Below are 13,643 nucleotides of genomic sequence, written 5' to 3'. Positions count from 1 at the left end.
AGGGGCTCATTTTCCGGCACTATATCTGACAGTGTTTCTCTGCTATTCATAAGGTTTTCAGTGAGTAAATATTCAGAAGTAGTTTGTCACTCCTTCTTCCTAGTCTGTCTTCATCTGGAAGCTCATCTGAAACCTGTCCACCATGGGTGACCCTGCTGGTATTTAAAATACCAGTGGCATAGCTTTCCAAATCACAGCAACTCACAAGCCACCACAGTACGACAAACTGACAGACGAGTTCGTGGTCATGCACAGTTTAGGAGGCTAGAAGTATGACTTCAGAGTGTCAGCTCTAGGGGGAAGCTTTCTCCCTCTGATGGTTCTGGAGGACAAATCTTTTCTATTCAGCCTCTCCGTCCTGGTTCGTTGGAGATCGCCTTGTGTCTTGGCATCCAGGGGACACCATCTCTGCTTCTCTGGTTTGCTTTTTAAACTCTTTTATAGGAGTCCTGGCTTGGTGCTAGAGGACAAGCACTGGACCACAAGGTCAATTTGTACTACAAAGTCAGTGGTTCAAACTCACCTGCCGCTCCTTGGAAACCTATACAGGGTCGCTATGTGTCAGAACAGACTCGAAAGCACGTAACAACCATAGCAACATATCTCAAAAAAGGAGTTCTGATGTGGTGCTGTAGGATGAACTTTGGACTGCTAAACCGAAAGGTCCGCAGTTTAAACCCATCAGCTGCAACTTGGAAACCCTATACAGGGTTTCTATGAGTCAGAACCAGCTCTCTAGCACTTAACAACAACATATCTCATATTTAAGGACCACCTACACTAATCCCATCTAATTAATAAAGCAAAGACAACTCAGTCCCAATGGGATTATAACTGCAGGCATGTATGTTGTAGTTAAGAGCTGTCAAGTCGGTTCTGACTCATAGTGACCCTGTATATGGTTTCTGAGGAGTGGCTGGTGGGTTTGAACCATAGACTTTGCAGTTAATGGTCTAATGTTGATCCTTCAGGACTCCTAACCACAGGTACAGAGGTGAGGGTTCACAGCCCACATTTTTAGGGGCACAATCCATCCATAGCAGTCTCTTTCTCCCTTCTCTGCAGGTTCCTGATCGTGCTGGGGTGCTTGGTCCTGGCTGTCCTGACCACATTCAAGGAGTACGAGACTGTCTCGGGGGACTGGCTGCTCTTACTGGTGAGACTGATGACCCTGCTGTGTTCTGGGGTGGACACCTGGGATGGGGTTTCCACAGCTTTCCTGGGGGCTGGGGGACTGCCAAGTGTGTCTGGCCAAGCCAGGGAGCAGGAGAAAGCAGTGCATGGTCAGTGGTGATTCGGTGGTAGACTGTCTTCCATGCAGGAGACGAGTTCAATTCCTGGTCAAAGCGTCTCATGCACCACCACCCCTCTTTCAGGGCGGCTTGCATGTTGCTATGATGCTAAACAGGGCCGGGGAAGCTTCTAGACCAACAGGAACTAGGAATAAAGCCTGGAGAGCTACTTCTAAAAGTTCAGCCAATAAAAATCCTATAGATCGGGGTCCAATCCTGTTGTGCATGGGCTGCCATAGTTGTGTGTGTGTGTGTGTGTGTGTGTGTATTGAATGGGGGGAAGGATTGTTGCTGACATGAAGGCAGTTAACAACAACAGCATGGGAACCAATGTCACCAGGAATGGCACTTGTGACCAAGGTTTGCTGCTCCTTGATTTAAAGATAAGGGGACAGGAACAAGGTTAAAGCAAACAGCCAGGCACCTTACTGAATGTGTAAAGTGCAGCATCCCGGTCCTCCGCAAGTTCCACTCTGAAGTCTACCTGTGCTTTTCTGCTCAGCATCCTACTCCCAACGTCCTGAGGAGCTCTTACTCCGTTCCAGGCCAAACACAACATCCCATGACTGTAAAAGCTCTACACTTCCCTCCAATGCCTGGTTTTCACCCTCTTCTCCATCAGGTGGTGTAGTGGAGACAGAAAGTTACAAACCGCAGGCAGGTTGTCTAACCAGGCCTGATTCCAAGGTTGGCACCTGGTCCGGAGGAAGCTCTCAGAAAGAACACGCCCTCTGCCCACAGCTGGTCACCTGGTCCTTGAGTCCTTGAAGAGCAGGTGTCAGTCCTGCTTCTTCAGGGTGACCACATAAAGTATGGCCCCACCCTCTCTGAAGGGAAGGAGTGCCAACCCCCCAATTCATCAATTGCCATTGAATCAATGGTGAGCCCTCTCTGTCAGAGTAGAAATTTGCTCCCTAGGGTTTTCAGTAGTTGATTATTTGGAAGTAGATAGCCAGGCCTTTCTTCCGAAGCACATTCTGGGTGACCTGCCAATCTTCTGATTATCAGTTGAGTGTTCTACCATTTGCAATGCCCAGGGATTCCCCGCATCATTGTTGGTGTTAAGTTCTAACTCATAGTGATCCTATAGACACACAATGAAACACTGCCTGGTTCTGTGCCGGCACATCTCATTAACGTCTTCTCTTTCACTGACCTTCTATTTTACCAAACATGATGTCCTGCTCCAAGGACTCGTGCCCTTGATAACATGCCCAAAGTATGTGAGACAAAGTCTTGGCATCCATACTTTTAAAGAGCATACTGATGCAATTCTTCATTCTCCCAGCAGTCCATGGCATGTTCAATATTCCTTACCAACACGGCAACTCACAAGTATCAATTCTTTTTCAGTCTTCCTTATTCAGTGTTCCAGCTTTCATGTGCATATGAAGTCACTGAAAATGCCATGGCTTGGGTCTACAATCAATACCCATGGAAGCAGCAGTCAAGAAATCAAAGGACATAGTGCATTGGACAGCTTTGTTGTAACAGACCTCTTAAAAGTGTTCAACACCCACCCCCATAAGGCTAAGGTTATTACAAGGGTTCATATACTGGTAGAACCTTAGCCCCTCATCCGGCACCCATCCATGGAACCTATAGGCAGGGCGATATAATCTACACAACTCCAAGATGAGACTGGAGTCGGGAGATCCTGGTGTCAACATTAGTACAAGATTGAGTTACATTTTAAGAAAATGTTTGAAGTTCGTTCTTATCATGATTTACAGAGTGGGGACGCACTCTCCCCTCAAAATTGAGAATGCCCCAAAAGAGATGTATAGGTTTTTATTACTAAAATAAAAATTTTTAACATGTGTTATAAATGATGTGGTATAGAACAAGAAGGTACCTCCTTCCCTACTGGAAGAGCACTTCAAGTTGGGTCAGAAAGAACCATTTTCACACCATTAAATGATTTGCTTTGTGAGAAAGTACTGGCTTCTTCTAAAATCCCAGTCTTTTACTCATCAACCCGCCAAGACCAGGTTCTATGTGATTTTCTCATGGGAAATGTTTGCAATTTTGAATGTGAAGGTTAAAGTGAGTCAGGGTAATGGGTGACTCCTAAAGTTTCCAGGCACTCTGATATCCCTGAGAAATAGAATTCTGCCCTGGACCCAGGTAATAACCTAATTCCAGGAACTTGGTTTTTGGGGGGTGGATCTCAGGAAGTCCAAGGAAAAGGTCCCAAGGGCCAGGGAGGTGTGGAGAGACAGACTAGCCAAAAGGAAGCAGCTGTCTTCACACCAGTCTGTCTCATGATGACTCTACGTGTTAGAGGAGAACTGTGCCTCACAGGGGATTTAGTGGCTGAGATTTGGGAAGAGTCACCAGGATGTCCTCCCAAGGCATCTCTGGGTGGGTTCAAACTGTCAGCCTTTGAATTCATAGCTGAGCCCTTACCCATTTGCACCACCTGGAGCTCCTGGGGACTAGTGTCTGCCTCCCTCCTGGGAGCTCAGTGGTTCTAGGAAGTGCTTTAATCTCTCTGTGATGTGGTTTCCCCAACGTATATCAAGGGTTGGAAAACAAGTGGAAGACCCCCAACAAGATGGACCAGCACAATGACAGCAGCAATGGGTTCAAGTGTAGCAACGATTGTGAGGTTGGCGCAAGGAGCGGGCGGTGTTTTGTTCTGTTGTGCACAGGGTTGCTATGAGACGGTATCGATTTGATGGCACCTAACAACAACAAATATCAGGGATACTCTTGTAATGCAGTTAGGGTGGTACCTGCCCTAAGAGGGTGTTCAGCAATCATGAGCTGTGAGTAACAGCATCAAAGACCAAATGCAGAATGAGATTCATAGACTGTGTTCTGTGGATAGCCCTCTTTTCAGCATAAATGGTGTTCTTAAAGGTTTTGAGAACACTGAAGAACATTTTGTTAAAAAACGATCCCTGGGAACAAAAACAGAAAAAGAGAGCCAATGATCACTTTCCAAGGCTCAGCAATCTTAGGGACAGTTAGCACATCCGGATGAAGACAGGAATTATCCAAACTCAAATGAGGGAGACCAACCTGGTCTTCACCCCCACCCCCAGCCACCTCTTCACCACCCAGCCACCAACAGCAACCATGACTGGGTCCCCGTTAATCAGTGTCTCTCCATATACTACCCAACACAGGAGACATTTGCTATTTTCATTTTTGGAGCCGAGTTTGCTTTGAGGATCTGGGCTGCTGGATGTTGCTGCCGCTACAAAGGCTGGCGGGGGCGGCTGAAGTTTGCCAGGAAGCCCCTGTGCATGCTGGGTAAGTCTGGGTCCCTGAGTCCAGTAGTGGCCCCAGTACCCTCCCCCCCCCCCACACACACACACACATGGGAGTGCACTGCTACTCTGAGATGTTGAACCAACGCTCTTCTGGGAAATCATGCAACATTGTGGAGACAGCTGTCTCCAAGTTCCTCCCCTGATAAATCGAACCAGACTCCTCCAATTCTCCTCAGAAGAATTTTTTATGGAGGTGAGAACTCTTGGTATTTGGGGTGCAAAAGAGCCAGCATGTTGCAGGATGTTGAGCATCCCCAGTTCTTAGGCCAGTAATGTCCCAGTCATATGAGAACCAAAGCCCTTTCATCCCAGCCTGCTTGGGGTGGTTGAGAATCTCTTCTGTAGGACCACGTTAGGCCCATTTTACAGAGATGGAAACTGAGGCTTACAGAGCTGAGTCTTTTTCCAGTATGTAGCTGATTCCCTTGTATCACCCAGGTCCAGATGAATCAAGCACCTGTGTCCACCCTTGCTTGTGTCCTGTCCAAAAATTGCTCCTGGCAGGTGTCATGGCCGTGCCTCCACCCAGGAGCACAGTGTTAGCAGAATGCCAGCCACAACTCACTCATCCTTGCTAGTGCAGCACGAGCCACCAGACCTTCCCCTCTGCACATCCTCTGCAGTGCACGGGCTCAGGTGCCCACTGAGCCTTTACTCCCTGGCCCCGCACACCATCTCACTGGCTATTTCTCCTCCTTCCAATAAGTATCTGGGGATGCACTGCTACTTATCAGCTATGCTGATGTGGGGTCAGGTCCATTTCCTTCCTGCATCCCCCACCTTTAGAAAGCAAATCAGGAGCTTCCATATTTTTCATGGTGGAGTCTTGGCCAAATTATGGGGCAACATTTGACTCTTTTGTCCTCAAAGGATTACCGCGACAGTTATCATAAAGAGCTTTGGTGTATATTTGCATAGTAAAACCTCTGAGATGTCATGCAAGAGAGACATCTGTTTGAGTTTTCCCCAAAGTTTCAATGGGGTCTTTTTACCTAACCATCTGCAGTACACAGAGGAGGTAGTTGTCCAAGCTAAGAGGCAACAGTAGGCCAATGTAGCTTAGAATTGTGGGGTGTTAGCCCCCTGGGGATCCTCAGCCAGCATGAACAGGAGCTGATGGGCAGATGTCCCTACCTCCTGCCTTTCAGGTGGACCATCTTTGGAGGCATGAGAAGACCCAGCAGGGACTTGATAACAAACACCCTACACTGGTCCTTTCTTTTCCCTGTCTGCCCCCTCCCCACTCCCTCATTTCTGCCTCCTCGTATCATCACCCAATCAAGTACCTGTCTCAGGGGATGCATTTAGGGTATCATACCCAAACCCACTGCCATGGAGTCCATTCCAACTCATAGCACCCCCTATGGGATAGAGTAGAACTGTCCCATAGTATTTCCAAGGCTGTCGTGTTTATGGAAACTGACTGTCACACAATTCTCCTGAAAAGCAGCTGGGGGCTTCAGGCCACTGACCTTCCACTTAGCAGCCCAGGGGCCCTCACTGCAGGCTGTCCATGTAGAGATTCAGCACAGCCAGGGATAGACTGGTGGCCACATTACACACAGCCACCAGCCCATGGACAGCCGGATGACGGCTGGATGCTTCCGCCTGACCCTCCTCTCTCCCTGCCGCCCTCTCTGCCCTCTTTCCCAGACATCTTTGTACTGATTGCCTCTGTGCCCGTTGTTGCTGTGGGAAACCAGGGCAATGTCTTGGCCACGTCACTGCGGAGCCTGCGCTTCCTGCAGATCCTGCGCATGCTGCGGATGGACCGGCGTGGAGGCACTTGGAAGCTCTTAGGTTCCGCCATCTGCGCCCACAGCAAAGTAAGTGTCGCAGCCACGTGGCTCCTCCAGCCTGTCCCCGTCATGGCGTCCTCTGTCCAATATCCCTAGAGGGTAGTCATCTCAAAACTTCTGATGACTTTTCAGAGGGAGAGGCTCTGACCCAGCTCCACCATACGCATGCACACTATGCAGCCAGCTCAGTCAATCCTCTTTGACCCTGTTTCCCTCATCTCTAAAATGGGGATACTATGAGGGGGCTTTAAAAAGTTTGAGGAAGAGTTCCATTATCTTTTCATTCCATGTCTGCGTGAACTTTTTGAAGCCCCTGGTAGTATGTATGCCTCTGGATGGTTGAAAGGATGTTCTAACCACGCTATTGGTTAGAATCCAAACTATGCCTGTGCAACTTTAGGGAAATATTTTAAACCAACGTTCGGTCTTGTTTTCCTCTTTTGTAAAACACCTACCTCTAAATAAATAAACTAGTAAATGAAAAATAATCACTGTCATGATTGTATAATGCTTAGAACGGACAATGTTTTTCAGGGACCAACTCCTTTCATGAGTTGGGTACCCTTTTAGCTCCACACACTGATAAGGAAGTTGATACAGAAAAAGGGTGTTACCTCCCTGAGTGGGACCCCCCAGCTCAGCACCTTGTTCTCAGTAGTCTCTCTCTAAGGGAGGTGGGGAACTGCCCCCTCCCAGAGGCCCATGGGTCTGAGTGACTATGGAAACCCAAGGAGCTAGGCCCACTGTATCTACGTTCACAGACTCACTGTGTTTGTCCTGTTATTATCCCAAACCTTGAGACAGCTCTGCTTTCGCCTCTCTACCTTAGATGGACCATGGAGAGATAGAAAAAACCCCACAGCTCCCCTCACCTGCCCCTAGGTATCCCCAGGGCCATAAAGTCGGCTGTGGTGGTGGTGGTGGGTCCTCACCAGAGTGTATCATCCAGAGACAACCTCGGTGGATGTAGTGATGGTGTTGGACTTCGCCAAGACCCCCTTTATTGGGGCGATGCCTCCACTCCTAGCTGCTGTGTATGCTGGCTGCTAAGACGCCCCACTCTCCTCTTCCTGGGCACGATGATTCCTGGACGAAGAGCCTGTGGCCAGTGGCTGACAGGGTTCTCTGATTCCAATAGTTCCATGGGTATCATCCGCTCCGGTGTTCCACTGGGACTCCAACCAAGATCAAGCCATTTCTTTATCTTACCTAGTCTCACTCAGTCTCTCTCTTGAGATTAAACCTCAGAAATCACATGCAAATAAATCACACACACCTATATCAGGGAGTCCTGATGTGATGCTGTGGGGTAATGCACTAGATCACAAGGTCAGTTTTAATCGCAAAGTTGGCGGTTCAAGCTCACCAGTTCCTCCTCAGAAAACCCTATACGGGGTCTCTATGAGTCGGAACTGACTGGACAGCACTTAACAACAACACCAAGGAGCCTTGGTAGCGTAGTGGGTAACGCTAACCACAAGGCCAGCACTTCATAACCACCAACCACTCCTTGAAAGAAAGATGAGGCTTTCTTCTTCCATAAAGATTTTCAGTCTAGGAAACCCTATATAGGAACGCCACCATATATGGAACCTGGTGGGTTAGGTGTTGGGATACTAATTTCAAGGTCGATAGTTCAAACCCACCAGCTACTCTGAAAGAGAAAAATGAGGCTGTCTGCTCCTGGAAAGTTTATCGTTCTGGAAATCCTTAGGAGCAGATCCATCTGCTGTGTCCTATAGAGTACTTAGGACTTGGAATCAACTCCATGGCAGGGTTTGGGCTTTTGTTTGTAAACCTTTGCCTATCTGTAGAAGCCCTGGTGATGCAGTGGTTAAGCATTCAGCTGCTGACCGAAAAGATTGGCAGTTCAGGCCCAGCAGCCACTCCACGGGAGAAAGAGGTGGCAGTCTGCTTCCATACAGATTTACCGCCTTGACAATTCTATGGGGCAGCTCCACCCTGTCCTAGGGTTGAGGTCTGGAAATCCTTGCCTTAGGCTCTGCTTCTAGGGAAAGAGACTATGGCATCAAGCTTGGGGGCATTTCAACATTGTTGTGATGTGCCATCAAGTCGGTTCTGACTCATAGTGACCCTGTATAGGGTTTCTGAGGAGCAGCTGGTGAGTTTGAACTGCCAACTTTGCCATTCAAACCAACCATATGGTTGAGTGCTTATCTTACAGCGCCACACCAGGACTTCAACATTAGGAAGTGCATTTTCCTTATAAGTGTTACCATTACTCACATTACTCCTCACCGGATGGACAATCCCAAAGCACTCCTCCAAAGCTGCAGGTTTCTCACCTCTGGAGGGCCACCCCCAGATATGTTAGGGATGGCTTTCTGTGAGATTGTCTGTCCAAGTAGAATGGAGAGGGGCTTAGATCAGGCAGCATCGTGGTACAAAATTCAACCTGCCACTCATCTCTGACAGTCACAGGGCCAGAAAATCATTCTGTTTTTGTCGACTTCCTCAAGGCAAAATGGGGATTCTCCTGGCTGCTCACAAGAGAAGAGAGTTATTTGAGGGGCTGGTAAACAGCAGGTGTAGAGTGCAGTGGTGCTATGGGGTAAGTAAGTGCTGACTGCCAACCACAAGGTCAGTAGTTCAAGCCATCAGCTGCTCTGTGGGAGAAAGAGGGGGCTTTCTGCTCCAGTAAAGAGTCATAGCCTTGGAAATGCAGGGTCGCTATGAGTCAGAACCAACTTGACAACATACCACCATGACAAACAACAGGTGCTCATTAATCCTGGGGTTTATCATTCCAAATACAATCTTCACAAACCATACAAGAACATGTGAGATTAAGTCAAACAGCATTGCACAGGTTTATTCCAAACAAAACATGTTTAAACGTGCATCTGGGATCCGTGGCTGGCTCCAGACAAGTTCTCTCGGTAATGCACTGGTCTTCGTCTCATTAAAGTGCCTTCAAAGCCAAGTCCAATCAAAACAGTGGATTCTGAGAGACTGTTGGCAGGCCAGGTCAATTCCAGGCAGAGTCAGTTCAGAAGGTAATGAATGGCACTTGGTTTTTCGAAAATTCCAAAGGGGTCACCTTGGTAGAATTTTCTCAAAGGATGCAGGACAATCATGAGGTTTACTAGGATGAAGTTTTAAGGAAATTGAAAACTGCGCTGATGAGCAAAAGGCCAGAAAAGTTGTGTTGAGGCCATTTCCCCTTCCCCCTCCCTTACAACAATGCACCTGCTCATTCTTCAAGGGTAGCAGGTACTACAAGAACCTCATTGGGAAACCTTCCCCGTTCACCCTAACAGCCCTGATCTTGTCCCTTCAGGCTTCTTTATGCTCCCCAAACTCAAAGAATATTTCAAAGGGAATCCAACTTCCTCAAGGATGCCAAAGCTGTCATGTTGATGCAGTGTCAAATGGAGGAGTGCAGAGTTCTTTGGGGGAAGAGTTAGAGAGACAGAAACATGAAGTATATAGGCCTAGATGGAGTGTCTGTTGAGAAAAACAATAGCTTCACATTGTTATATTTTTGTTGAATGAAGGTTTCTATGATTTTATAGCAATACTTTTTTGCTTACCCTCATCTATAAAATGGAACAATAATTCAAATCACCTGCGAGTCTCTCACCCGAGAATCCAATTTCTTGCCATAAACATCCGATTCCTTCTTGTGTTATCTGTAATGGCAGAACCAATGACCATAACAATTACATTACAGAGTTTTTTTCCTGCACCCGACCTTCCGTCTTCTCACCACGAGATGTGTTAACAACATCCCAGGCTCAGTCATTACCTTGTACCCATGCAACAGAGCTGATTCACAGCTGCTGTGGAAATTGAGGCTAAAAATGGCTGGTTTGGGTTCTTGTCCTGTGTTCCCCGGGCTTAGAATAGAACCCTAGTATCTGCTGTGTATCACCATGTAATTACCAGCGACAGTTAGATGCTTGTGTTGGAAATCCCTAAGAAAAGGTGGCTTCAATCCAAAGACAGACCCCCCCCAACCGCCCCAGTGGAGGCCAGTCAGGCAGATGCTGAGACAAAACCATGTGTCTGTGGGGAGGCTCCCCAAAGACCCCTCCAATGGGCACCTCTCACATCTTTACTTGGTCAGCTGCATGGTCAGAACTGAGCACTGGAGTCCAGCTTCCCAGTTATTACCTGGAGAGCTGAGACAAGTCACCTCTTGAAGTCTATGTTTCCTCCACCTTCATGTGCTAAGTTGTTGTTTAAGTGCCTTCTAGTCGGTTCCAACTCATAGTAACCCTGTGTGGGGTTACTAAGGAGCAGCTAGTGGGTTTGAACTGGAGTCCTTGCGGTTAGCAATCCAATGCTTATCTTACAGCACCACACTAGGACTCTTAAGGTAGCCTGTTGTTGTTGTTAAGTGCCGTTGAGTCGTTTCCAACTCATAATGACCCTTTATAGCAGGGGTGGGGAGTCTTTTTATAACATCATTCGAAGTCCATACAAAATTATCAAATTAAAAATTAGCTTGCTATATTTGGTCAAACATTTAATTAACTGACCCTTAATGTAATGGAGTCCTGGTGTGGCGCTGTGGCTTAATGCACTGGACTGTAAGGTCAAGGTTGGTTAAAACGGCAAGGTTGGTGGTTCAAACTTACTGGCCACTCCTTGGAAACCTTCCCTATACAGAGTCACTATGAGCTTGAAGTGACTCGGCGGCACTTAACAACAACAACGTGATGGCTGGAACTGTGGTTGCCTTGGCAGGGCCAGACCAAATAATTTCCACAGGCCTTATATGGCCTGAGGGCTGGGCGTTCCCCACCCCTGCTGGACAGGGTTTCTGAGGAATGGGTGGTAGGTTTGAACCAGGACCTTGCGGTCAGCAGTCCAGCCCCACAGCAGGCCTCCCAGGTGGTAAGGGCAGGATCTTCTTGACGTGGTGGCTGTGATGATTAACATGGATGGTCTAATCTAGCACTTGTAGAGAAACCAACAAGGTGCCTGGCACCTATAGCGCTCCAGGCAGCTGGTTTTCTGGACCACAGCTGGAGTCGACGCCAAATCATGGCGACCCATGTGTGTGTGAGTACAACTGCTGCAAACCCAACCCAACCCAATGCCATTCTGTGGATTCCAACACACAGCATCCCGACCGGAGGAAGTAGAGTTGCCCACGGGGGTTTTCCAAGGCTGCAACTCTTTACAGAAACATCCATCTCTCCTGGGAACAGCTGGTGGGTTCAAACCAACAACGTGTTGGTTAGCAGCCAAGTGCTTAACCCTTATGCCACCAGCTCTCCTCTGCACTGATAGGAGGGCTGGAACCTGCTAGCATTTCTTATATCAGCTCAGTACTTTTACCCCTCACTGACTCCCGGTGAATGTTAGCCGCTATTAGTCCACTGACACTGTTTCTCAACCTCAGCCTCACCTAGGTGTTTAGGTGAACAGGCAGATCTGTGTAGTCATCCTGAATTTGATCCCCTCCCCCACTACAAGACCCGCCAGGTTTCCCACAATGCCTGGTGCCGACCATGTGGTAGATCTTTCTAAGGGTCAGGACTCGGTGTAAGCACATTGCCTAGTGCAGCGCTGAGCTGCCGAATCCGGTGGGAGGCGTCCATGAGCCATGGAGCTAGGACCATGTGCGTGTGCATGTGCGCATGCGCGAGCTCTGCTGCCGGCGCACTGCCTCGTGTGCTGAGAAACTGCACACGTCTACTCCATACTCCAGTGTGAACATCATCACCGGGGCATCTGTGGAAAGGCAGACCCTGATTCTCTAAGTCTGGGATGTGCTCTGAGAGTCTGCATTTCTCCCAGGTGCCCAAATGATGCTGATGAGAGGTACAGTTGAGTACCAAGGCTACTGCTGATGTTAACAGTCATTGAGTCCTCCCAAGCCATGGCGATCCCAAACAACAAAAATGCTGCCTGATCATGTGGCATCCCATTGTGGGTTTCGCTGGCTGGAGCTCAGTAGCCCGCCAGGCCTTTGTAAGACTCTGCCTTAGTTGGGAATCTGCACTGAACCCTGTTTAGAAGTCGAGCCCACTGACAGTGGTTTCTGTCCACGAGGTACATTAACTGGGACTTGAACCTGGGTCTACTGCTTGGAAAGCCAGCATTCTACCACGGGACCACCAAGGCCTCAGCGAAGCTGAAGGGTTTTTACAAAATCCCAAGAGCCAGCAGGTGGTACAATTCCTCAAACCGCTGTAGCTTCTCCTCAGAGCCTATGGGGTGGGATTGCTGGGTCGGGTTTAATCTAAACTCTGCCCGGTCCTGGCCAGGTCTGTGAGCTCTGGGATGCTTGTTGTTAAGTGCTGTGAAGTCCGTTCCCACTAATGGCAACCCTGTATAGGGCTTCTGAGGAGCGGCTGGTGAGCGTGAACTGCCGACCTTGCTGTTCAAAGCAACTTTGCAGTTCAGCACATTAACCCACAGCGCCACGCCATTAACCCACAGTAACAGCAGTGATGGCAAATATTGAGTCATTACTCCCAGCCTCAGTCCTAGGGGCTTTACTGTGTTAGTGTGTTCCAACCTCACCATGACCCCAGGAGGCAGACCCTTTTAGGCAGAACCATGATAGTTTGCAGTTTGGTAAGTCACAAGAAGGGAGAACAACTCTCCACTGCTTGTAACTGGCAGAGCCAGACCTGGGACATAGAGTCTAACCCTCGATCCTAACCCTTGTGAATGGCCTCAGAGACAGGAAGGGATCAGCACAAGGGGCCCACCTGTAATGAGCAGTTGGCCCTACAGGATGTTTGGATGAAACTTGAAAACTTTGAGTTAAAGAAAATGAGTCAGTCACAAATGAATAGATACTGTAAACTCCACTTACCTGGTATATCAACAACAGGCAAATGTACAAGGTCTCTGTTGCTGTTAGGTGTTGTCGAATTGGTTCTGACTCGTAGCGGCCCTGTACACAACAGAAGGAGACACTGCCTGGTCTAGCAACACCCACACAATCCTTGTTACACTTGAACGCATTGTTGCTGCCACTACAAGGCCTCTGTTTTTATTAAGTGCTGTTAAGTCAGTCCTGACTCATAGCGACCCTGTAAAGGGTTTTCAAGGAGCAGCTGGTGGGTTTGAACTGCTGACTTTATGGTTAGTATTCCAACGCTTAACTTACTGAGTCACCAGAGTCCCTTGTCTTTTCCTGTCACACAATAACATCCATGAAATTACAGTTTTAATGTGTTAGCTATTTTAATTGTTACTATGCTTTAAATGACTATTAGTACATTTAATATATTAATATTTACATATATTTAATATAATGTAAAAACTTCATTAATGTAAAATAT

The 13,643-nt window shown here is 48.0% G+C and overlaps 1 protein-coding gene across 1 annotated transcript in view; it reads left to right on the top strand.

Annotated features, from left to right (window-relative positions):
• The window catches only part of KCNQ3 (potassium voltage-gated channel, KQT-like subfamily, member 3), a 366,273-nt gene that overhangs the window by 310,384 nt on the left and 42,246 nt on the right, over window positions 1–13,643 (top strand). The window contains 3 exon segments of the mRNA XM_006830712.1: window positions 1,066–1,156; window positions 4,427–4,553; window positions 6,227–6,399. Of these exon segments, the coding sequence (XP_006830775.1) occupies window positions 1,066–1,156; window positions 4,427–4,553; window positions 6,227–6,399 (391 nt within the window).

This window comes from Chrysochloris asiatica, unplaced genomic scaffold (assembly GCF_000296735.1).
Source record: "Chrysochloris asiatica unplaced genomic scaffold, ChrAsi1.0 scaffold00001, whole genome shotgun sequence".
Taxonomy (NCBI): Eukaryota; Metazoa; Chordata; class Mammalia; order Afrosoricida; family Chrysochloridae; genus Chrysochloris; species Chrysochloris asiatica.
Note: the sequence above shows the minus strand (reverse complement) of the source record. Positions and strands in the feature narration are given on the sequence as shown.